Genomic DNA, 26,374 nt, shown 5'->3' with positions numbered 1-26,374 from the left:
TAAAGTAGAGACACTACATACTGATATACACCTGAACATCAGCAGGAGAGGACTCTTTAAAGTAGAGACACTACATACTGATATACACCTGAACATCAGCAGGAGAGGACTCTTTAAAGTGTACATGCAGATTTCTTTCAGGAGGTAAATGGGTTTGGTTTGCAGTGCAAACAGCTGTAACTTTTTTTATTTGGAGAGAATATTCCTCCAAAAAGAGGTATTTAGTTCTGCAGGGCTCAGATATTGGCCAATCACAGCCAAGCTGACAGTGGCAATGATTGGCCTACACCAAGGTAGGTCGCATGCCATTGGCTGAGACATTTGAGCTGCTGGAATCTGAGTTAGCTGATGAGATCTGCAGACAAACACACACACACACACACACACACACACACACACACACACACACACACACACACACACACACACACACACACACACACACACACACACACAGCATTACTCACCGCTGCTGTGCGGCCTGGTTTCCTCTCTCTCCTCCTGTCTAATCTTTTGTTGTTTCTTCTTCACTATCAGAGACTTTCCTTCCGACAGAAACGGTGCATGCTCACCAAATCTAAAACACACAATACCCCAGACTCTTTAAACAAAGAGTAAAGTCATAGTTTTCACAGTTTTAGTAAAAATAGGATAAAACCGAGCCTGTTTTATGACCCTGCAATCATCTCTGACGTGCACGTTCCCTTCCTGTGATGGTTCCCTGTAGGGTGTCTTCTGCTTCTCGGAAAGGGACTTTTGTTTATTTGATTTTGGAGAAAAAACCCAATCCAGTTTTCCAAAATTGACAAAATTCTGGTATGAAAAGTTGACAAGAGGCCTTCCCCTAAAGCCATGCCATGCCAAATGAATATAACCATCACAGTAACCTATCACTAAGAACTCTAACAGAGCTTTGGGTATGGCTCAGCTGGGGACATGCATTAGTGCAGATACCAGATTTACCTTTTAATTTTCACAGCATTTGATTTATTTATTGCTCTATTAATATGAACATCTTTCCTAAATTGCGCTATCCACGTTAGCTTTAATAATGTCCTATATTGGAACACATCCCATAATAGTGTGGTGTGTTGAGGTCTGAGTGATGAGGTTAAACTTTGCTAAGAGTGATAATGTTAGCCATACTTTAGCAGCACTGTCTCCAGGCTGTGTGCAGACAGTACGAGGGGAGAGAGGCCGTTGGAAGTCAGACACGCCAAATGTGGTGCAGTTTCTAAAATGTAAATCTCTCAGAGTCAGAGTCTGGGATATCTCTTTGTGTGATTTTCTGCATGTTTCAAGTGATAGTGTGTTTGAATGAGTGTGTGATTGGGGTTTAGGAGCAGCGGGAGACATTTGAGCAGAGGCGGACCTTTTATGGAGGAAAAGTATTCATATTTAAACAGAAGAATCCAAAAAGAGAGCTGATGAAATTTGAGCAATCATAGAAAAAAGTTGTAATATGGAGTAAAAGAAATCAGGGGGCGTCCAACATTTCAGAGGAAGACAAATATAACATTTTATGGAAGAAAACTTCAAATAATCCAAGAAATGTCTCGGCAGAAAACTGAATATCTACATTTAAATGAGTTGTAAACTCATCTTTAGCTTTTTCTTAATTAATGCAAAATAGTTTCTTTATTTATCATTTTATTATCTTTACATTGTTGACCTACTTTTACAACTTCGTTTCTCATGTCGTTTCTGTCCCGATAAAATAAAGGTTTAATATTTCTAAAAAGTATAAAAAGTAAAGAAAAAGCTTAAATATCAAATCTGGACGAAAGACGTCATGAAGCTCTTTGGAAAGAAAACAAGAGGACGTCAAGCATACGGAAACCTACTCCAGAAGAATGTCCAGTAACAAAATACAACATCTTTATTTAAATCAAAATGTTGTCAGAGATAAGATGACATACTTAACAGAAAACAGTCGAGTTCGGCCAAACATATTTCATGAATTTGACGGTGGTGGCGACGGACTTGGCTTGGGAACTGGAAGGTCACCGGTTCAAGTCCCCAAATTAGGGTCAGGGTTGTGCAGTGATTCAAAGCCTGGAACCAGTCGAGGTCTGTGGAGCACTGCTTTATACAAACCCTACACCTTTCAATACGAGCTCGGCTGTTTCTGTGATGACTGAAAGTCCACTGTGCAGGAGATCTACACTTGAAGGAGTAAGGTCATGGAGTGGTGCAAGGATGAGTCCTGGGTCACTGGTCTTTCGGTGTTTGTTGTGGTATGTGGTGAACTCAAGCTGAAGAGATTTTTAAAGTCATGTTCTACAACATGAAATAAGTCAGTAACTGGTGGATCTAAAGCGTGTAGCCATTAGAAGCTGCTGGGATTGATGGTCTTCAGATTCACCATAGAGCTTATTTTCTGCACTGGTCCTCAATCTAATGGAAAAATCCCACTGGCTTCATGTCAAGGAAGCCCTTGCAATGTTACCTTCAGGGTCTACAGGAATACGTCGTCCTGCCCCTCTCTGAATGATCACTGGGGTATCTTACCATCACCACAGAACCTGAAACACTCTTTGGACAGAGGCGTTGACCCAGACTGCAGTTCTTCCTGAGCTGAGTTCCTGTCTGCAGAGCTCTAACAGCTCGACTGACACACACAGCTGTCCTGGCGTCCCCTGGTGGTCATATACTGGGCTACTGCTCCCCCACAACCAGAACTCCCATTCACACACACAGACCCTGATCCCCGCTGCTCCTCCACTGCAGGACTGTCCCTGCTGCTGGTCTTACTGGTGGAGCTGGTTACTGCTGGTGAAGCAGCGTTACAGAGAGGTCACCATGAGCTATCACTGCTGCATGACTGCGGAAAACACTGCAGAATGGGGGGGTTTGGGGCGGTAGGGAGGGGCTGCTGAGGGTCCACTGCTGAGCAAAAACAAGGGGGCGGGGCTTTAAGGGAAAGGGCGAAGTTAAAGGAAGAGAAGGAGGTGTCCTGTTTCCTGAAGTGAGGCGACAGGAGATGGAACCGAATGCTCCAACATGCTCCCGTCATACACCAACAGACTGGCAGACACATATCAAACATGCATGGGGGGGGGGGGGGGGGCTCCACAAATGTAAATAAAGATTACATTTGCCGGAACAAGCCTGACATTTTTTTGCAGCATCAACAAGCACCAGGAGGAGAAGAAGATCAGTTACTCCCTCTGTAATGAAAGGAAGGATAAAGGAGCATTAGATGGAAATACTCAACTGAAGTACACGTATGACAAAATCGATCTGTACTCTGTATACTCCACCACTGACTGACCCCCACAAAGGACAAACATATATGAGGAAAAAGGGAACAGAGGTCCAGCATGCCACCACGATCACCGAAGACAATATGTTTAACGGACATTTGATCTGGGATTAAAGTCTAGGGTCAGCTCCTCTCGCCTCTCCTCTATTCCTGGACCTCTGTGTGAACGGCCGGGGTTAGGGAGTAGTGGATAGGGGTTTAGGGAGTAGTGGATAGGGGGTTAGGGAGTAGTGGATAGGGGTTAGGGAGTAGTGGATAGGGGGTTAGGGAGTAGTGGATAGGGGTTAGGGAGTAGTGGATAGGGGTTAGGGAGTAGTGGATAGGATAATTCAAAAGGACTTAGGAAAGAGACTGCACTTACTCCAGGGGTATTCCACCAAAGTTCAACCAGCTCCAGTTAGAGAACATGTCCTCAAGTAAAGGTCCGGAACACCAACATGTCTAAGTGGTTCTGAATGAGTGTGATATCCATCAGCTGAGACAGCTGTATCAACGTCTGCATGGAATCAACAACTGACTGTCATCAAACAAACAAAGGACAACAACAACAACAACATGTCCCTGGAGCTACAGAACCAGAACCATACTGTAGATATGTTAGTGTTCCACTCGGGCTCAGAACCACACTGTAGATATGTTAGTGTTCCACTCGGGCTCAGAACCACACTGTAGATATGTTAGTGTTCCACTCGGCTCAGAACCACACTGTAGATATGTTAGTGTTCCACTCGGGCTCAGAACCATACTGTAGATATGTTAGTGTTCCACTCGGGCTCAGAACCACACTGTAGATATGTTAGTGTTCCACTCGGGCTCAGAACCACACTGTAGATATGTTAGTGTTCCACTCGGGCTGTGTGTAGAATCAGAGAGATCAGTAACTTTTGGAAATGTGTGCATCTCAACAGAGCTGAATGTAGAGAGCAAAGAAAGAGCAGCTGGAGGTTCCCTTTCTGAGAGAGATCTGAACAGTGATAGAACCATCAGAACCATCAGAACCTCTGAACAGCTTAAGGTCTGTCTTTCTGTCCCTCTGATGTTCCTCTCCCTCTCTGTCTGTGGGTCAGAGCACTGAGCTCCAGTCTGTCCCCACCATTTGTCATTGGGGCTGAAATGGTGTCAGGACCATTCTCACATGAGGGGGAGCTCATTGGTGCTCCACCCACCGCCTCCTCTCTCTGTCTCCCGCTAACTCGTCTCTCCCCTCACTCTTCTCTCCGTCTGTTAGTGTACTATGACTTACACTATCCGACGTATTCATGATGTCCGTGCTCTGACGGCTTTATGCTTATGAACGAGGACAACAGTGAACATGCATTACATATATTCTTCATTCGGTTGGAATTGAAATAAAAAAGTCAAATCTATGTATTATAAACTAGTTACACCTTAACCTATCACTTTGTATATCACCATGCAACATGTTTCAAAGCGTTTCAGAAAGCCCACACAGCTCGTTGCTGCAAGGGACAGCAATTCCTTTCCTAAAGGAAGGTCCAGTGTTTCCTAAAGGAGGCTATAAAGGAAGGAACTCCTTTCCTATCATCTAGAGAATCAGCACTCATCATGGCTGCCCCACTGAGGGTCATTTCCTCCGTTAGGAACCTTCCTAAGCTGAACGGACTGTTCCACTGACCTCATTGGATCATGAGTCATGTGATCTGGAAATTAGAAGACACACATCTAGGGCAACCCTGAAACCATGCAGACACTGGGGAGCTGTATTTCCCACGTCCTTGTTGTATAGACATGGTCACAGGTGTTGATAACCCTAATGTGTGCACTGATTGGTTAGCTGGCCGGCTCTGTTGTGATTGGTCAACCACTTAGAGATGTCCCGCCCCCTTGATGTGCAGGATTGTACTCATTAGTGTGTGACCGTGAGGAGGCTCTCAGCTGGGTTTGTTTCGCAGCAGATAACCCCCCCAACACAGGACTCGGCATGAGTTTATGTTCAAATGTGTGTGTGTGTGTGTGTGTGTGTGTGTGTGTGTGTGTGTGTGCGTGTGTGTGTGTGTGAGTGTGTGTGTGTATTCTGAGGGGGCGTGGCCTGACGTGGGCTTGGACTAAAAGCGTTTCTCTGCTCTTGATGTGGATCAGCAAGCAACATCAGCAGGCCAGATGTGTGTGTGTGTGTGTGTGTGTGTGTGTAGCTTTGGGGGAGATGGGCGGGTCCAAAGACGCTGAAGGTCTTCTCTGATTGGCTGTCTGAAGACGACGACATTAGTCACCGACATGCATTCTGGACAGAGGATATAAATCTCTCCTTTTTCTCTATTTTCTTGATAGTTGTTTCACACACACACACACACACACACACACACACACACACACACACACACACACACACACACACACACACACACACACACACACACACACACATACACACACACTCTCGCCTCTTAATGGAAAAAGCAGATTCACCAGGACATGAGCTCGAGCTGGTTCTGGTTCTTCCTCTAAGTCCACACCGCAGTTATTCCAGCACCACTGAAGCTAAATGATGTTAAAAGTCACCACAGCTTCTAATATCCGCCCTGAACACATCACCAACTCATCCCTACACTGTGATTACAACTTCTGCATAATTGACTTTACGTGGAGCATTTCAGATGTGGTATTTCTTCATCTGTGCAGAGAGACTGACTGCAGCAACAACGACTCCCTCAGGAACCTATACGACTCTAAAAAGAAAGCCACTGAAACTAGGGAGTACTCAAATGACCACGAAATCCAGTCGAGGCGTCCACCAGCGGACACTTCTTTTACACCTTAAACACTTTAAAGGGGCCCTGTTCTTCTCTCTGTGGAGTTAGTGCACGTAAACGGTCTGCAGACGATAACATCCCTGAGTTCCCTCCCCCACCTCAAACGCCTCCATTTGACTCCTTTGTTTACTTCCGGAACACAGTGACATCGTGATGGAACACTTGCGCTGCTATTGGCGGAGGGGCGCTCCAACACATTGTACGTGACAGGCTAAAAGGGCGGGACATCTCTAAGGGGTTGACCAATCACAACAGAGCCGACTGGTCGTTGCACACGGGACTCTAGATGTTATTTTTTTTATTTCCCTGAGGATCGTTATATTATTGACCCAGATGTTGCAGAATAACCTACACCCCCCCCCCCCCACACCCCAATGTCATTACAAACAGCTGATTTTATTTTTTTAAAGCCTGAAGATCAGTCAGCGAACACGTTGTCTCACTCCTCCTCCTCTTCCTCGGTTCAGACGAGGAAAACGTTACAGAGGAGGCTGACGTTCACCTCCTCCTCCTCCTCCCTCTCCTTTTTCACAGGGTGTGTCGTCTCACCCCGAGCGAGAGAACTCCCCAGGAATGTGAGGAGGGAGCCAAACGGCTTCACTAGCTTTTAATGGCTGTCTGTTGTTGTGTGTTTCATTAACACGGCAGAAACAACCAGAAAGACGATGATGTGAGGAGATAATCTGTCAGTGCAGGGGGATCTTTGGACCTCATGAGAATTGCATGAGTGTTAGAAATGTGAGAAACGTCTTGAATTAAGAAAAAAACACGGATTAGCTTTTGCTCTGGGAGGTAATGTCGTGATTTAGAATCACCATTGCCCATAGATCCAATGTGACTGTTTTTTTGTTCCATTTTAAGCTACTTAATACTTCAACTGTATTGCAATTATATACACATGCCTCTGAAATGCAGGAGACTAGAGTAATGTAGAAGCTAAAGTAAAGGATGATTATGTCAAAAAAGCGCCTTAGGAAAGTACTTGGGTAATGTATTGAGTTACATTTCACCATTTTCTATTACCACCCAAGCTTAAACCACACACACACACACACACACACACACACACACACACACACACACACACACACACACACACACACACACACACACACACACACACACACACACACACACTCTAAGTTGTTTGACCTCTGCCTCTACAAACCCACAGGGACAGGTCTGGACAGGCGTGCTGCTGAGAGTATCAGATCCCACACATTGGTTCAACACATCCTCACACAAATATACACCAGATCATTGATGTTAACTTCCTGTTACATCACTTCCTGTCCCCTGGTCTGGAGGTCAATGGTTTTTGGTTGCTGAAATAAGGTCTGTGGTTAACACACGAGAGTCTAAACGAGACGACTAAACGCCATCGCGTCCAACATTAGCCTCCTTTAGCTTAGCGGTGGTGACCTGAAGTCATGTGACCGTGCTGTAGTTCCTTTATAGCCCAACATTAGCCTCCTTTAGCTTAGCGGTGGTGACCTGAAGTCATGTGACCGTGCTGTAGTTCCTTTATAGCCCAACATTAGCCTCCTTTAGCTTAGCGGTGGTGACCTGAAGTCATGTGACCGTGCTGTAGTTCCTTTATAGCCCAACATTAGCCTCCTTAGCTTAGCGGTGGAGACGTGAAGTCATGTGACCGTGCTGTAGTTCCTTTATAGCCCAACATTAGCCTCCTTTAGCTTAGCGGTGGTGACCTGAAGTCATGTGACCGTGCTGTAGTTCCTTTATAGCCCAACAATAGCCTCCTTTAGCTTAGCGGTGGTGACCTGAAGTCATGTGACCGTGCTGTAGTTCCTTTATAGCCCAACATTAGCCTCCTTTAGCTTAGCGGTGGTGACCTGAAGTCATGTGACCGTGCTGTAGTTCCTTTATAGCCCAACATTAGCCTCCTTTAGCTTAGCGGTGGTGACCTGAAGTCATGTGACCGTGCTGTAGTTCCTTTATAGCCCAACAATAGCCTCCTTTAGCTTAGCGGTGGTGACCTGAAGTCATGTGACCACGCTGTAGTTCCTTTGCAGTTGACCGAATGTTTCCTCAGGAGATGTTGGTATTGCTTATGTGGTCGTCCCCTGCATGTCCTCTAATGGTGATGAGTTTATCTCTGTCCCAGTCCAGAACGGAGACTGGGCGTGGACTTAGAGAGGTGTGAGTAGCTTTCCACTTTTCCTAGTACTAGGATGAGTTAAAGTCCAGGTCTAAACTCCTGTGTGTGTGCGATAAGGCTGCACAATCTAGATATTTCAATGAAATTTCAATATAGTTTAGTAGAATATTCAAAAAGCAGTTAGCACAATATTTGTTAAAGGGTAAATATGTGAAAGTATCTGAATGATGTTCAGGGCTAGGGTTAGCTGATAGACTTTACAGACCAATCAGCTCATTAGCATTTAAAGCTACAGACACAGAATCAGAGCTTCAGGAACAGGGCTGAAACAGAGGGGGTTATGGGACAATAATCTGTTATGGTATCAGAGCCAGGCTCTGTGTATATCTGAGACCTGGAATATCCTGTTGATAAAGAGTAGAATACCTTTAAATCCTCTATTACCTCTCATGTCTTCTTCCAGTTTGGATCCGATTTGGAAAAGCTGCATCTTATAGCAGCTTCAAATCAGAGCGCCCTCTGGTGGAGTGTTGCATGTACTCACTGTGATACACGTGTACTGATTTCACTCATGCAGTCAGCAGGCAGAGAGCAGCAGAGTTGGCAGACTAGTCGTGCATTATGGCCAGACTCCGACCAATCAGGTTGCTCGGCTGCAGCTCGAAGATGTTTTCGCTGGATGTGTTTCTGACCTCAGACCAGCCTAGTGTAATTCTGTTTCAGTAATCACACACACTGGGAAGGCTACTTTCAGTTCGGTGGTTTTCCATGCATGGCTGACTTTAACTCTTAACTTTGTCTTTCTAGCTTTATTCTGCATCCAAACCAAAGAAAGGAAAGTCACACACACACACACACACACACACACACACACACACACACACACACACACACACACACACACACACACACACACACACACACACACACACACAGGGTGTTAATTGTATCTTTCTTTGTTTTAGGGTCCTGTAGATTTAACTTTTTATGTTATGATCTGCAATCTTTCCGTATTATATTGTTTTAAATATAGATTTAATTGATGTACTGCAGCACCATACATTATTTGTATTTGACAACGTACTGTCTCTGCAGAACTGGACTTGCACAGACTTACTCAGGAGATGCTAACGATGGGCTATAAAGGAACTACAGCACGGTCACATGACTTCCCCCTGTTTTAAAACGTGGGCCCATGTTGGACACAAGCTTCTAGGCCGGCCCCTGCACATCATCGTGAATACTCATATTGCATTGCCTCATTGTAAATACCGTGTGGTGTTGGTGGCTCTAATCTGCAGGCGGTTTGATCTCCATGAAGCTGAAAGCAGGAAAGTGTCTCATCCCCCTGAGAGATGATTTCCTGAAGCACCATAGCGCCCCCTGGTGGCCATGTGTGAAAAGGACCAAATGGTGCAGCTCAACTTCCGGATGAACACTTGAGGAAACGTCGAAGATGCTCCTGGAGGATCATTTTAAATGAACACGATTAAATGCTCCATGGAGTAAAGAGTAAACCAGTCAAACTCAAGAGGAGTTTAGGTGGATAGCAGGGATGTTGATCGAGGACACTAATCACTACAGAAAGCTGCAGACAATAGAAGTTGTACATTTATTAAATAGTGAAAGTAATTTAAATCTTTTATTCCCATGAATAAATAATATATTGGGAAAGAAAACGATGGAAAAGAAACTAACCACACATTTCTGGCTTTGCTTCTAAACATCATATATGCATGTATGAACTATCAAGGCACTGGGGTGACAGCTCAATGTTGGTATGCAGGAAACACACAAATAACACAAGCAAAGGACATTGTGGAATATATAATCCTGTGGCCACTTTCTTAATATTTAAGGTACAATCCACCCTTAGTTGAGCTAGCCTACACTGATCACATGAATAAAACCTGAACCCGGGAGGAGGAAGAAGAGCCTTTTCAAAGAACCAGATTTCCCGGTTTCAAGGTTTCCTGCGACAGAGGAAGTTTAGCTTCTTGTTGCAGTCCGCCGTCTCGTAGCACTGGGTGCTGTTCTTCGCCAGGACGCCACAGGAACTCTGAGTCCAGCCACATTTCATTTCCACATCTGCTGCTTCGTTACCCATCCAGAACCACTGACCCGCCAGGAAACGCAGGCCCGTCCACACCTGCCAACATTGAGCAGAGATATATACATGATCTATTTATGAATACACACCTTTATGAAACAAGCACATCGGAAAAACTCCAACACTGAAGTACAGCTGCTGGGATCCCCGCTGTATGAACAGTGCTACACATGCTCTCGTATGCACTGCAGAAAACCACGTCACCTCGTCAGTGGTAGCCTCTTGAGCCCTCAGTCGTGCGAAGGCGTGGTCTTCAGCAGTGTGCACGGTGGCTAGGTCGTAGCGGTAGTTCCAGCGAAGGTTCACTGGGATGTTTGGGTCATGAGCCTCGAGAAGCCTGCAGTGCCTTAATGCCTGATCCCACGTCTGGTGGCTCTTCACCAGAACCAGCACCTCATTGTCGCAGAAGAAATCCAGTTTTGTGTGACAGGGAAAGTCAGCCCATTTTTGAGTATCCTTTCTCACAGCAACACAGAGCTCATCGTCCTTATTTGGTTCAGCTGCAAGAAGAACATCAGCAGGAGAGGACTCTTTAAAGTAGAGACACTACATACTGATATACACCTGAACATCAGCAGGAGAGGACTCTTTAAAGTAGAGACTCTACATACTGATATACACCTGAACATCAGCAGGAGAGGACTCTTTAAAGTAGAGACACTACATACTGATATACAGCTGAACATCAGCAGGAGAGGACTCTTTAAAGTAGAGACACTACATACTGATATACACCTGAACATCAGCAGGAGAGGACTCTTTAAAGTAGAGACACTACATACTGATATACAGCTGAACATCAGCAGGAGAGGACTCTTTAAAGTAGAGACACTACATACTGATATACACCTGAACATCAGCAGGAGAGGACTCTTTAAAGTAGACTCTACATACTGATATACACCTGAACATCAGCAGGAGAGGACTCTTTAAAGTAGAGACACTACATACTGATATACAGCTGAACATCAGCAGGAGAGGACTCTTTAAAGTAGAGACACTACATACTGATATACACCTGAACATCAGCAGGAGAGGACTCTTTAAAGTAGAGACACTACATACTGATATACAGCTGAACATCAGCAGGAGAGGACTCTTTAAAGTAGAGACACTACATACTGATATACACCTGAACATCAGCAGGAGAGGACTCTTTAAAGTAGAGACACTACATACTGATATACACCTGAACATCAGCAGGAGAGGACTCTTTAAAGTAGAGACTCTACATACTGATATACACCTGAACATCAGCAGGAGAGGACTCTTTAAAGTAGAGACTCTACATACTGATATACACCTGAACATCAGCAGGAGAGGACTCTTTAAAGTAGAGACACTACATACTGATATACAGCTGAACATCAGCAGGAGAGGACTCTTTAAAGTAGAGACACTACATACTGATATACACCTGAACATCAGCAGGAGAGGACTCTTTAAAGTAGAGACTCTACATACTGATATACACCTGAACATCAGCAGGAGAGGACTCTTTAAAGTAGAGACACTACATACTGATATACAGCTGAACATCAGCAGGAGAGGACTCTTTAAAGTAGAGACACTACATACTGATATACACCTGAACATCAGCAGGAGAGGACTCTTTAAAGTAGAGACGCTACATACTGATATACACCTGAACATCAGCAGGAGAGGACTCTTTAAAGTAGAGACTCTACATACTGATATACACCTGAACATCAGCAGGAGAGGACTCTTTAAAGTAGAGACTCTACATACTGATATACACCTGAACATCAGCAGGAGAGGACTCTTTAAAGTAGAGACTCTACATACTGATATACACCTGAACATCAGCAGGAGAGGACTCTTTAAAGTAGAGACTCTACATACTGATATACACCTGAACATCAGCAGGAGAGGACTCTTTAAAGTAGAGACTCTACATACTGATATACACCTGAACATCAGCAGGAGAGGACTCTTTAAAGTAGAGACACTACATACTGATATACACCTGAACATCAGCAGGAGAGGACTCTTTAAAGTAGAGACACTACATACTGATATACACCTGAACATCAGCAGGAGAGGACTCTTTAAAGTAGAGACTCTACATACTGATATACACCTGAACATCAGCAGGAGAGGACTCTTTAAAGTAGAGACTCTACATACTGATATACACCTGAACATCAGCAGGAGAGGACTCTTTAAAGTAGAGACACTACATACTGATATACACCTGAACATCAGCAGGAGTGGACTCTTTAAAGTAGAGACACTACATACTGATATACACCTGAACATCAGCAGGAGAGGACTCTTTAAAGTAGAGACACTACATACTGATATACACCTGAACATCAGCAGGAGAGGACTCTTTAAAGTAGAGACACTACATACTGATATACAGCTGAACATCAGCAGGAGAGGACTCTTTAAAGTAGAGACACTACATACTGATATACACCTGAACATCAGCAGGAGAGGACTCTTTAAAGTAGAGACTCTACATACTGATATACACCTGAACATCAGCAGGAGAGGACTCTTTAAAGTAGAGACACTACATACTGATATACACCTGAACATCAGCACGAGAGGACTCTTTAAAGTAGAGACACCTGAAGATGAGCAGGAGAGGACTCTTTAAAGTAGAGACTCTACATACTGATATACACCTGAACATCAGCAGGAGAGGACTCTTTAAAGTAGAGACACTACATACTGATATACACCTGAACATCAGCAGGAGAGGACTCTTTAAAGTAGAGACTCTACATACTGATATACACCTGAACATCAGCAGGAGAGGACTCTTTAAAGTAGAGACTCTACATACTGATATACACCTGAACATCAGCAGGAGAGGACTCTTTAAAGTAGAGACTCTACATACTGATATACACCTGAACATCAGCAGGAGAGGACTCTTTAAAGTAGAGACTCTACAGACTGATATACACCTGAACATCAGCAGGAGAGGACTCTTTAAAGTAGAGACACTACATACTGATATACACCTGAACATCAGCAGGAGAGGACTCTTTAAAGTAGAGACTCTACATACTGATATACACCTGAACATCAGCAGGAGAGGACTCTTTAAAGTAGAGACGCTACATACTGATATACACCTGAACATCAGCAGGAGAGGACTCTTTAAAGTAGAGACTCTACATACTGATATACACCTGAACATCAGCAGGAGAGGACTCTTTAAAGTAGAGACTCTACATACTGATATACACCTGAACATCAGCAGGAGAGGACTCTTTAAAGTAGAGACACTACATACTGATATACACCTGAACATCAGCAGGAGAGGACTCTTTAAAGCCAGATGTCCTTCAGGTACGTGCTGTACTTACTGTTGGCCCAGTTGGTGAAGTTAGCGGTCTCGCCTGTTCCCGACCATTTCCACTCAGAGCCCGAGTTCTCTTGGTACAAACCGATCCATGAGTCCTCATGTGATGTGTCCTCTAACTGTTCTGTGGTTCTGATGGTGGCCAGATCAGTGTGCTTCTCTCTGCAGATGCTCTGTGCTTCTCTCCATGTCTTCTTTTTATCATGATATACAAATGTACTCATCAGACTCGAGCCACACACGGCAGCACACAGCAGCAGCAGGACGGAGGTTTTTCCCTTCATGTTTTCCACGGGCCTGCAGTCACATCAGCATGAGTATTTAGTTTGTAGTTTGAACTGATTTGAAAACATTCCTTCTGCAAACGTAACTGGTGACCTTCCCACCTTCATCAGCGTTGCGGTTGGGCGGCGATAGCTCAATGCATGTGCATGTGTGCACCTGTACCTGTACCTGTACTGTGTGTGTATTCAAAAAGGTTCATCGTAAATCTGAGATGTCCAGCAGTACTTTCTCTGTAATGTAATGTTTGATTTCTGTTTGAAAAGTACAAAAAAGTCCTATTTATTTTGGGCTCATCAGAAGGGGGCTCATCATTTTCTGAATGAAGTGCATTAAATTGTCAATCATGCAAACGGTATGGATGTCAGCTCTGGTTCTATGAAACTATGTTCTGTTGGATTAACCGAATGACACTGTTATTGGTACAACCTTTTTTTGACCAAACTAAATCTCAAATTGCTAAATGAGCATTTCTGTTCCAATACTTCATTTCAATGAAAGCGTTTGGCGCTGCTGAAATCCGAACGTCAGCCTGTCTTTATTTTGACATATTGGTTAGAAACGATCTAAAGTGTTTCAGGCGTTTACCGTGGAGATTGTATTACAATAAAAAGGTTTGTTAAAGACTGAGCTTGGAGTCCGGCTCTCTACCACCTCTGCTCTCCATCTCTTTTCTGAATGGCTGACTTCACTTGGAAAGGAGAACTGCAGTATTGCATGTGAACCCCCTGCGGTCTGGAAGCAGTTGAAAGCACAGGGAAAACAAATAGAGAATACACTGCAGCACTCACCTTGGATGATGACAGTAGGAAGCCAGCGTTGAATCTCTGGGTTTTCAGGTTGGGATATTTAATCTACTCGTTACTCAGACTGTCTGCACCAATCACAGCTCGGATGGACTGAGTCTGACATGCAGAGCGACCGTGACATCCATGACCCAAACCAGGTCACCGCATCCATCTTCCTGTCCAAGACAGTCCATGCAAAGCTGAGCTTAGCATCCTAGGTTGTTTATTGAATACTCTCGCTCCCTCAGGAAGGTTTCTATCAGAGGGAAATGACGGTCTGAGCTGCATTTGAGGTAGAAAAGGTATTTATGATTCTGATTAGACTACTGATTACTCACGATGCGTCCGTGTGGATCCACGTATTCCTGTACTACTCAAAAAGATGGAAAGATATATTACAGGAAGTTATCCTTTGAATGTGTGTGTGTGTGTGTGTGTGTGTGAGTGTGTGTGTGTGTGTGTGTGAGTGTGTGTGTGTACATTTAAATGCCGCCAAACTTCAGCACTACACAAAACACTTCATTTGATAAACAAATTCACCAGCTTCCCTTTAGTTTGACAAAAGTATGGTGTCAGTGTGGAGCAGGAATACATATAACGATGATGTTCAATCTCTCAGTGACGGAGGCGGGTTAGCATGCCGTCGTTTTAATATTCAGAAATAGGCACGCCTTTTAATTCTATAAACCAATGAATGAAGTAGTATCTGTCCATTACAGTCCCCATCGATTGTTGCTTTACACATCAACCCCACTCTGACAATCTGTTCATACTGTACCACATGCAAGTCCCAATTCTTTCCAAGAAATCTAGAAGGGGGCCAAAGCGCTAGGATAACGTTACGTGGCCGTTCTCCAGAGAATCCAAGTAATGAATATCCCGTGTACGAGATCCAGTTGTTGTGATTTGATTCTTTGAGCTGGAAACGGTATAGCAGTCATAACTGTGTCTAGGAATCTATCAAAGAATGAGCAGAAAGGCGTTTAGTTCCCTCTATATTTTCTCTGATGGATGGCAGTGGTGTTGCAGCCAGAGCTCAGGCGGACACCGGTCCTTCTCTCGTCAGCACTTTATTCTGTTGTTCCACATCGAGTAAACTCTGAACATACACTGACTCTCTTCACTGCTCTGCTGCTTCATTCAACTTACCACAAACTCCGTACCTATTTACCACCACCGAAGAAGACACGTTCTTCTTCTACTTCTTCTGCTCATAGGTGCAACCGTATGGTAAAATGAGCAACAACAACATTATTACAGCTTCGAACCACACAATATAACATAGAGATGTCCAGCAGTGGCTCAGTCAGTAGGGGCTTGGACTGGGAATCGTAGGGTTGCCGGTTCAAGTCCCCGAACAGACTTGAAAAAATATGGAAGGTGGACTGCTACTTGGAGAGGTCCCAGTTCACCTCCTAGGCCCTGCTGTGGTGCCCTTGAGCAAGGCCCCGGACACCTCCAATCCCCCCCCATTGCTCCCCGGGCGCGGATGGATTAAATGCAGAGGACCAATTTCAGTGTGTGTGCTCTGCAGTGTGCATGTGTGTGACACTAAAGAGGGTTTCATCCTCCCATTCTTCTTCTTCGAATGCCCTTAGGACTGATAAGGTACAACGGCTGTGGAAATAGGGATCTGATTAATAAATTCCCTCTGAATGAAACCGTCACAGTAGCCTAACCGTACTGTTCCCTCTTAAATAGAAGACGTAACTTCAGCAGCGGAGAGACATTATTAATATGACTGATAAAGAGCATTTTCATAAACTTTGTAAAAGCATTCATGATTTGAGTAGCTTCAATATATTATCCTGCTGTTGTTGGATGTCATTACATTAGGTGAACAGCACATAATGACTTGTTTAAGACTCGGTTTTCAAAGTTTAGGACTTGACTTGAACTTGCCCATCCTGACATGAGACTTGACCCGGGACTAGAATGCAAAGACTTACTTGTGACTTGCAAAACAATGACTCAGTCCCACCTCTGAAACTCTGTGATCTCTTGCAAAACATATTCTGAAGACGCTCCAATGTTACAGCAGGACAGCATATTTACATGTGTTCATTATTTTATTCAAAGTGAAATACAAATGATGCTCCGTCCACGCCTCGGGGATCGAGGAGAAGCCTTTGAGTAAACTGTTGACTGGAAGAAAGCAGAGCAACACACAAATACTTCCCCTCCCTACATATCATGTAGCTGCCAGTCCTGCGGAAGTCCACAATCATCTCCTTAGTCTTGTCGATGTTTAGGAAGAGGTTGTTCTTCTTGCACCACAGCTCCAGACCCCCCCCCCCCCCCCCACCTGGGTGAAAAAGACAATCAAAATGAACTGTGTATTCAATAAATATTTAATCTGAAATATGAAACTGTATTTTCATTTTCCTATTTAATGTAATTTATTATTTTTTCCCTCTGAATTTGGACAGTTGTCTCAGAATTCACTTATTGCTAAAATTAATAAAGTTTGTGTGTGTGTGTGTGTGTGTGTGTGTGTGTGTGTGTGTGTGTGTGTGTGTGTGTGTGTGTGTGGGGGGGTGTGTGTGTGGGTGTGTGTGTGTGTGTGTGTGTGTGTGTGTGTGTGTGTGTGTGTGTGTGTGGGGGGGGGGGGGGGGGGGGGGGGGGGGCGTATAATAGCACTGTGGTTCCTCTACCACTCGAGGCAGCAACGCGCTAAACCGGGTCCAGTCTGCCGGACAGGGCATGAAGAAGACCGTCTCCCTTCCGGTGAATGCGACTCCCAGCAGCTGATTATCCAACTGGTCATGGCGGAGAAAGGAGCTGAAGAGTCCGCTAAAGGTGCTCTGTCCTCGGCAGAGAAGCAGCTGCTCCGCCGCAAACAGGACCTCGACTACTGGAAGAGGAACGCAGCGCGCCTGCGCAGGAGGAACGTGGGGACCGGGCTGCTGATAGGCGCGTTTGTGGTCGGCATGTGTATCCTTCAGTGGGGCAAAGTCACTGACACAAGTACTGCTCTGATGTACAACTGTGAAGTAAACCCGAGTGTTTCAGGGTGTTGAGAGTCTCTGCAAATATTTCCGTTTCTGTGGTTTTAACATTTAAAGTAATTATGTTCAGTGGTTCCTCAGGTTCCTCGGATTCTCATCAGACAGCAGGTGCATACACTTCGCTGTGTAGCTCAATTCAATCTATAATCAACTTCCATTAATTGAACTTATCTAATTTAAACATTAAGTTGTCATGTGTTTTTGCATTCTCACTGATGGCCACCGGAGGGCGCCAGAGCCCGTGTAGTACTGCGTGTTGCCGCTGCAGTGTAGCTGGAGGAACAGGCGTTGTGTTGAACTGCCTTCAGTCCTCAGTTTCCCTTGGTTTGATTTTAAAGTATAAATAAGATTACAATTCTTTATTTCTTACTTCAACATCTTAAATGACCTTTAATTTCCCCTTTACATAAAGAAACGTGCCCCACTTAATCCTCACTTCCTGTGTATGGTCAGGCTCTGGATACACACAGCATAAGTCCTGTCAGTTGTCAGTCACAGATTTGAGTGTTTTAATGGGATTAGTTGTTTGCTGAAAATGCTACCAAATGCTTTACTCAATCCATCGTAAAGACGATAGAAACAGCGTTACTTTTGTCAGGAAACCTTTTTAGCTTTCCGTTTCAAAATAAACATAAGGATCATAGCTCAGGTAGTAAACATATGTGAAATGATTCACCAGGGCCATCCTGATGTATATACCAGCCTTTATTTCCAGCTGGACGATGATCAGTGAGGCTTTGGTTTTGTAACCTATAATGATTCTATGATTGATATTACGCTGTTAAACAAGTCGTATTGCACCATAATTATTTATTTATTCAACCCTTTCCCCGGGCTAATGAAAGGTTCTGGTTCTGATGAATGCAGCTGCTGTTGCTTTCTTTGACCTGCCCTCCTTCAGTCAGCTACACCATCCTGTCCGTCAAACAGGAGCGAGTCCTGGAGGAGCTGGATGAAGAAGCCAGGATCCACATCATGCGAGGGCCCCGGACCGGAGCCAACTCCTGATTACACCCACTGTCAGCTGTCCGGGCCCCAGGACCTACGCCTGACCTGGGGGCGTCCTGTCCATAGACCTAGTTAGGGCTGCATGACTTTGATGTATGTCAGAGAGACGGACCATTGTTGAACACTATCCTCATTATGATTTAAATACAGACTGACCCTTGTCTTATGGTCACATGCTGAGGTTTGAATCAAATAGAAAATGTGCGCTCAGCGTCCTTTACACACATCGTTTCCTCTCCCGCCCGTGGATCGTAGTACTCCAATATTGCAGTACCAAGTACCAAGCCTAAATGCTTTAATTGTCCTAAAATAAATACCATATTGGGCGCCCATTAATAAACCAGTGGCTTTAAATCATCCGATTGTTTCCTGGGTTTGTCTCTGGTCTATGAAATGCCAGACTGTAGTTATAGTGAGTAGAAGGCATTGTCTTTGAAAGGCTTGTTTTGTCCGAACCAAACCCAAAAACGTTCACTTTATGTAATATAAAACCTTAACAAAGCAAAAAGTCTGCAGAATTGGGAGCATTTTCTCCCACTTTTTGCACGAAAAACACTCCTTGCACCTTTAGTCGCTGTTATTCAAAGAAGAGTTTTTGTTTACGGCTCTGAGTTCTGGAGAGAATCTACAAAATACTTTGAGCATTTCCTAGAGTTAGCCAAGAGAGAGAGTGAGTGTGTGTGTGTGTGTGTGTGTGTGTGTGTGTGTGTGTGTGTGTGTGTGTGTGTGTGTGTGTGTGTGTGTGTGTGTGTGTGTGTGTGTGTGTGTGTGTGTGTGTGTGTGTGTGTGTGTGTGTGTGTGTGTGTGTGTGTGTGTGTGTGTGTGTGTGTGTCCTGAAAGCAAGCACAAAACTAAAGAAAGGTCAAAACTCAAAAATAATTTCAGATTTCTGAAGAAAGGAAAATGTGAAGTCGTGGTACGTCACCACACATCGCGTGCGATCTGATACGATAGGGGACTATCCAATATGATGCAATATGAGCAATCAGATGCAGGATACCGTTGATTGTCCCACAGAGGGGACATTTTCATTGTTACAGCAGAGAGAGGTCACAGCTTAGTGTTTCACCAGATACTAAAATATATACACAAGAATCACACAGTTTACAAAATACACAACCACAAAGGTATAGCAGCCAGATATGTAATGCACCGTTATTAACACAACGGGGTGTGATAGTCAGAGATGTTGTATGTGTGGGGGTCTCCCCGGCACCCTGGGGGGCCCCCGTACTGCAGATGATGGTGTCTGATTGAGACTCCCTGGTCCTCACGTACTGTAGACGGTCGATGAGGTAGTCCAGGATCCAGGAGTTGAGGTGGTGATCCCCCCCGAGAGCTGCAGCTGGTCTCCCAGGAGCAGGGGCTGGAAACAATCCCCCACAGCTGGTCCACGCAAGATTTCAGGAGCCTCGAGCTGATGCTGTCGGGACCCGCTGGACACTAAAGAGAGACGCACACAGCTGGAGACCAGGGGACACGAAAGAGAGACGCACACAGCTGGAGACCAGGGGACACTAAAGAGAGACACACACAGCTGGAGACCAGGGGACACTAAAGAGAGACGCACCCAGCTGGAGACCAGGGGACACTACAGAGAGACGCACACAGCTGGAGACCAGGGGACACTAAAGAGAGACACACACAGCTGGAGACCAGGGGACACTAAAGAGAGACACACACAGATGGAAACCAGGGGACACTAACGAGAGACGCACACAGCTGGAGACCAGGCGACACTAAAGAGAGACGCACACAGCTGGAGACCAGGGGACACTAAAGAGAGACGCACACAGCTGGAGACCAGGGGACACTAAAGAGAGACGCACACAGCTGGAGACCAGGGGACACTACAGAGAGACGCACACAGCTGGAGACCAGGGGACACTAAAGAGAGACACACACAGCTGGAGACCAGGGGACACTAAAGAGAGACGCACACAGCTGGAGACCAGGGGACACTCAAGAAAGACGCACCCAGCTGGAGACCAGGGGACACTACAGAGAGACGCACACAGCTGGAGACCAGGGGACACTAAAGAGAGACACACACAGCTGGAGACCAGGGGACACTAAAGAGAGACAACCACAGCGGAGACCAGGGGACACTAAAGACAGACGCACACAGCTGGAGACCTGGGGACACTAAAGAGAGACGCACACAGCTGGAGACCAGGTGACACTAAAGAGAGACACACACAGCTGGAGATCAGAGGACCCTAAAGAGAGACGCACACTGCTGGAGACCTGGGGACACTAAAGAGAGACGCACCCAGCTGGAGACCAGGGGACACTAAAGAGAGACGCACACAGCGGAGACCAGGGGACACTAAAGAGAGACGCACACAGCCGGAGACCAGGGGACACTAAAGAGAGACGCACACAGCCGGAGACCAGGGGACACTAAAGAGAGACGCACACAGCTGGAGACCAGGGGACACTAAAGAGAGACGCACACAGCTGGAGACCAGGGGACACTAAAGAGAGACGCACACAGCCGGAGACCAGGGACACTAAAGAGAGACGCACACAGCTGGAGACCAGGGGACACTAAAGAGAGACGCACACAGCCGGAGACCAGGGGACACTAAAGAGAGACGCACACAGCCGGAGACCAGGGGACACTAAAGAGAGACGCACACAGCCGGAGACCAGGGGACACTAAAGAGAGACGCACACAGCTGGAGACCAGGGGACACAAAGAGAGACGCACACAGCTGGAGACCAGGGGACACTAAAGAGAGACGCACACAGCTGGAGACCAGGGGACACTAAAGAGAGACGCACACAGCGGAGACCAGGGGACACCACAGAGAGACGCACACAGCAGGAGACCAGGGACACTAAAGAGAGACGCACACAGCTGGAGACCAGGGGACACTAAAGAGAGACGCACACAGCCGGAGACCAGGGGACACTAAGAGAGACGCACACAGCCGGAGACCAGGGGACACCACAGAGAGACGCACACAGCGGAGACCAGGGGACACCACAGAGAGACGCACACAGCCGGAGACCAGGGGACACTAAAGACAGACACACACAGCTGGAGACCAGGGGACACTAAAGAGAGACGCACACAGCTGGGACCAGACACCTGAAGACATCTCAGGTGAACCACAACAGAGACACCCGTCTCAACCCGTTGTCGTCTGCAGACCTGTCTGACTGCTCCAGTGTCAGCTGGAACCAAAACGAGGTTTGGCTTCATGATGAATTCCATCAGTTAGGTGTTTTGGCCATTTCCATGATTTGGTTACTAATTTTGTGTAATAGAACATACTCTCCAGATTGTTCACGATGTACCTAAACCTGAAGTGGATTCTTCAGATTGGGCTGGGACACTCTCTCAAAGCCTTGCTTTTACAAAGGCTGGTGTTTGCTGACTCTTTGTCGTAATAGAAATAAAGTTGAATCTCTCTGCTGCTTTCAGGAAAGCTGTATTATATGTTCTTCTTTGTGTTTACTTTGCCTTTCAAATTGAAATGTTAAGGTAAGGAAAACCACACCGAAACAAAATGAAGAATACATCTGAATCAGAATCAGCAGTACTTTATTTATCCCAAACTGGGAGATGTTTGCATTCAGCAGAGAAATACAAAGAGAAGCAAAACAAATACAAATAATTAGAACTCAAAAATAAAGTAAAAATAAAAAGAATGAAAAAATAATAATGATATTATAGTCAGCCTCTGCATTTAAGGGCTATTGCACAATTAATAATAAATATGCAGACCAGGGGACACTAAAGAGAGACGCACACAGCTGGAGACCAGGGGACCCTAAAGAGAGACGCACACAGCTGGAGACCAGGGGACACTAAAGAGAGACGCACACAGCCGGAGACCAGGGGACACTAAAGAGAGACGCACACAGCTGGAGACCAGGGGACACTAAAGAGAGACGCACACAGCTGGGAGACCAGGGGACACTAAAGAGAGACGCACACAGCCGGAGACCAGGGGACCCTAAAGAGAGACGCACACAGCTGGAGACCAGGGGACACTAAAGAGAGACGCACACAGCCGGAGACCAGGGGACACCACAGAGAGACGCACACAGCTGGAGACCAGGGGACACCACAGAGAGACGCACACAGTGGGAGACCAGGGGACATTAAAGAGAGAAGCACACAGCTGGAGACCAGGGCACACTAAAGAGAGACGCACACAGCTGGAGACCAGGGGACACTAAAGAGAGACGCACACAGCCGGAGACCAGGGGACACCACAGAGAGATGCACACAGCCGGAGACCAGGGGACATTAAAGAGAGACGCACACAGCCGGAGACCAGGGGACACTAAAGAGAGACGCACACAGCTGGAGACCAGGGGACACTAAAGAGAGACGCACACAGCTGGAGACCAGGGGACACTAAAGAGATTAATGGCACCTTTTTGAACTGGTTATCAGTATAAAAGACACCTGTCCACAACCTCAAACAGTCATACTCCAAACTCCACTATGGCCAAGACCAAAGAGCTGTCAAAGGAGACCAGAGACAAAATTGAAGACCTGCACCAGGCTGGGAAAACTGAATGTGCAATAGGTAAGCAGCTTGGTGTGAAGAAATCAACTGTGGGAGCAATTATTAGAAAATGGAAGACATACAAGACCACTGCTAATCTCCCTCGATCTGGGGCTCCACGCAAGATCTCACCCCGTGGGGTCAAAATGATCACAAGAACGGTGAGCACAAATCCCAGAACCACACGGGGGGCCCTAGTGAATGACCTGCAGAGAGCTGGGACCAAAGTAACAGAGGCTACCATCAGTAACACACTACGCCGCCAGGGACTTAAATCCTGCAGTTCCAGACGTGTCCCCCTGCTTAAGCCAGTACATGTCCAGGCCCGTCTGAAGTTTGCTAGAGGGCATTTGGATGATCCAGAAGAGGATTGGGAGAATGTCATATGGTCAGATGAAACCAAAATAGAACTTTTTGGTAAAAACTCAACTCGTCGTGTTTGGAGGAGAAAGAATGCAGAGTTGCCTCCAAAGAACACCATACCTACTGTGAAGCATGGGGGTGGAAACATCAGGCTTTGGGGCTGTTCTTCTGCAAAGGGACCAGGACGACTGATCCGTGTAAAGGAAAGAATGAATGGGGCCATGTATCGTGAGATTTTGAGTGAAAACCTCCTTCCATCAGCAAGGGCACTGAAGATGAAGCGTGGCTGGGTCTTTCAGCATGACAATGATCCCAAACACACCGCCAGGGCAACGAAGGAGTGGCTTCGTAAGAAGCATTTCAAGGTCTGGAGTGGCCTAGCCAGTCTCCAGATCTCAACCCCATAGAAAATATTTGGAGGGAGTTGAAAGTCCGTGTTGCCCAGCGACAGCCCCAAAACATCACTGCTTTAGAGGAGATCTGCATGGAGGAATGGGCCAAAATACCAGCAACAGTGTGGAAACCTTGTGAAGACTTACAGAAAACCTTTGACCTCTGTCATTGCCAACAAAGGGTATATAACAAAGTATTGAGATGAACTTTTGTTATTGACCAAATACTTATTTTCCTCAATCATTTGAAATAAATTCTTTAAAATCCTACAATGTGATTTCCTGGATTGTTTCCCCCATTCTGTCTCTCATAGTTGAAGTATACCTACGATGAAAATTACAGGACTCATCTTTTGAAATGGGAGAACTTGCACAGTTGGTGGCTGACTAAATACTTTTTGGCCCCACTGTATGTGACCTGACTGTGCTGAGGTGATTCCACGTAAGGATAGGTAACAAGTTATTAGTCATGAATGTCTGGCAGTGCTTATTGTCTGTGCCCCATTGTGTGGCTGCCTTATCAAAACCAACTGGTTTCAGACATGGAAAGGGTACGCCTACACCAGAAACCTGTATCAGTTCAGGATCTAGGGAGAGATCTCATTGCCCAATATGTTCCTCTCTCAGCTGCTTTCCTATCAGACCAACAGAAGCAGAAGGAGGTACACACCCACATGCCCATATATGGAGGGAGTAAAAGTAGAAGTACTCAGGTCTTGTACTTGAGTAGAAGTACTCAGATCTTGTACTTGAGTAGAAGTACTCAGATCTTGTACTTGAGTAAAGTAGAAGTACTCAGGTCTTGTACTTGAGTAAAGTAGAAGTACTCAGATCTTGTACTTGAGTAAAGTAGAAGTACTCAGATCTTGTACTTGAGTAAAGTAGAAGTACTCAGGTCTTGTACTTGAGTAAAGTAGAAGTACTCAGATCTTGTACTTGAGTAAAAGTAGAAGTACTCAGATCTTGTACTTGAGTAAAGTAGAAGTACTCAGATCTTGTACTTGAGTAAAGTAGAAGTACTCAGATCTTGTACTTGAGTAAAGTAGAAGTACTCAGGTCTTGTACTTGAGTAAAGTAGAAGTACTCAGATCTTGTACTTGAGTAAAGTAGAAGTACTCAGGTCTTGTACTTGAGTAAAGTAGAAGTACTCAGGTCTTGTACTTGAGTAAAGTAGAAGTACTCAGATCTTGTACTTGAGTAAAGTAGAAGTACTCAGGTCTTGTACTTGAGTAAAGTAGAAGTACTCAGTTCTTGTACTTGAGTAAAGTAGAAGTACTCAGGTCTTGTACTTGAGTAAAGTAGAAGTACTCAGGTCTTGTATTTTAGTAATAGAAGACCAGCCTTTATTGGTTTTGGTACCCAGTCTTTTTTTAGAAAATGAAGTACTCTCTTTTTGGTAAATAGGTCCTCTTGTAGATAAAGTAGAAGTACTAAGTGTATAACCAACCCCAGCTGGCAGGGGGACCCCCGGTCAGATTTGGCCGCATAAAATTTTCTTTGCTTCGACACCCCTCTGTACTTTAAAAAGGTTTTTATGGGCCCATCTAAAAAGGATTTCGGTGATGCAAAAAAAAGTGATGATGTAACCTTACTGGTGATATGTTGGGGTTTCCAATTGGTCCAAAAATTAAACCAATTTAATAAAAATGTATCTTGTAAAACCCTTCAATGAAAAGCTTTAATTTCCCTCAGGACCCTCCCAAAACTCCCGGGGGTTTTTAGGATGAAAAACAAACTGTAAATGTGATTTTGGGTTTGGAAAGGGAAAAAAAAGTAAAATATGAATGACGTCAAATGTGACCCCCCATTCGAGACCGAAACTATCAGGGTGGGGGTTTCGTGAAAAGAAGGGGTACGATTATTGTAAGTTATAGTAGGGGGGGCCAAAGTATTTAGTAGCCCCAATGTGCAAGTTCTCCCCATTTCAAAAGATGAGAGAGGTTTTTTTATCTGGGAACTTAAATGAGAGACGAAGGGGGAAACAACCCCAACCACTTGTGGATTTTAAGAATTATTATAAATCCTCGGAAAAAAAGTTTGGGGTCACTACAAACAAGAAAGGTTTTTGGCCCTCACAGACTGTAATTCTTTTTTAAGAGGCTCCTTGTCCTCCCTCGTTCCCTGTATTAATGGCCCCTTTTTAAACTCGTTTCGATAAAAGACCCCTGTCCAACCCTAAAACAGCAACTAAAAACTCCACTATCCAAAGCCCAAAAGAGCTTCAAAGGAGCCCGAGACAAAAATTTGCCCTGCCCCAGGCGGGAAAACAAAATTGCAATAGGAAAGCGTTTGGTGTGAAGAAATCAATGGGGACAATTTTTAAAAAAGGAAGAAAAAAGACCACGAAAATTCCCCCCGATCGGGGCTCCACGCAAGATCTCCCCCCGTGGGGTCACTGA

At 45.2% G+C, this 26,374-nt stretch overlaps 2 protein-coding genes across 3 annotated transcripts; one reads left to right on the top strand and one right to left on the bottom strand.

The window, feature by feature from the left end:
* Window positions 1-9,753: 9,753 nt before the first annotated feature.
* LOC134878386 (macrophage mannose receptor 1-like) lies at window positions 9,754-16,956 on the bottom strand. Of its 2 annotated transcripts, none has more exons than XM_063904403.1 (5): window positions 14,679-16,956; window positions 13,992-14,063; window positions 13,610-13,902; window positions 10,470-10,765; window positions 9,754-10,304 (listed from the first exon to the last, which is right to left on the bottom strand). In XM_063904403.1, exons 3-5 carry the CDS (start codon window positions 13,887-13,889, stop codon window positions 10,119-10,121), a joined length of 762 nt encoding a protein of 253 aa, XP_063760473.1. In that variant the 5' UTR covers window positions 13,890-13,902; window positions 13,992-14,063; window positions 14,679-16,956; the 3' UTR covers window positions 9,754-10,118. The 2 variants fall into 2 exon arrangements, with proteins under 2 accessions (XP_063760473.1, XP_063760472.1); XM_063904402.1 differs by lacking the exon at window positions 13,992-14,063 and having other exon boundaries at window positions 14,679-14,931; window positions 15,014-15,098.
* Window positions 16,957-17,350: 394 nt separating this feature from the next.
* LOC134878774 (cytochrome c oxidase assembly factor 3 homolog, mitochondrial) lies at window positions 17,351-19,048 on the top strand. Its single transcript, XM_063904989.1, has 2 exons — window positions 17,351-17,609; window positions 18,585-19,048. The coding sequence occupies exons 1-2, from the start codon at window positions 17,441-17,443 to the stop codon at window positions 18,689-18,691; spliced, it is 276 nt and encodes a 91-aa protein (XP_063761059.1). The 5' UTR covers window positions 17,351-17,440; the 3' UTR covers window positions 18,692-19,048.
* Window positions 19,049-26,374: the final 7,326 nt, after the last annotated feature.

The sequence above is a fragment of the Eleginops maclovinus genome, chromosome 16 (assembly GCF_036324505.1).
Source record: "Eleginops maclovinus isolate JMC-PN-2008 ecotype Puerto Natales chromosome 16, JC_Emac_rtc_rv5, whole genome shotgun sequence".
In the NCBI taxonomy this organism is placed as follows: domain Eukaryota; kingdom Metazoa; phylum Chordata; class Actinopteri; order Perciformes; family Eleginopidae; genus Eleginops; species Eleginops maclovinus.
This window is presented reverse-complemented; position numbering and strand designations above follow the sequence as displayed.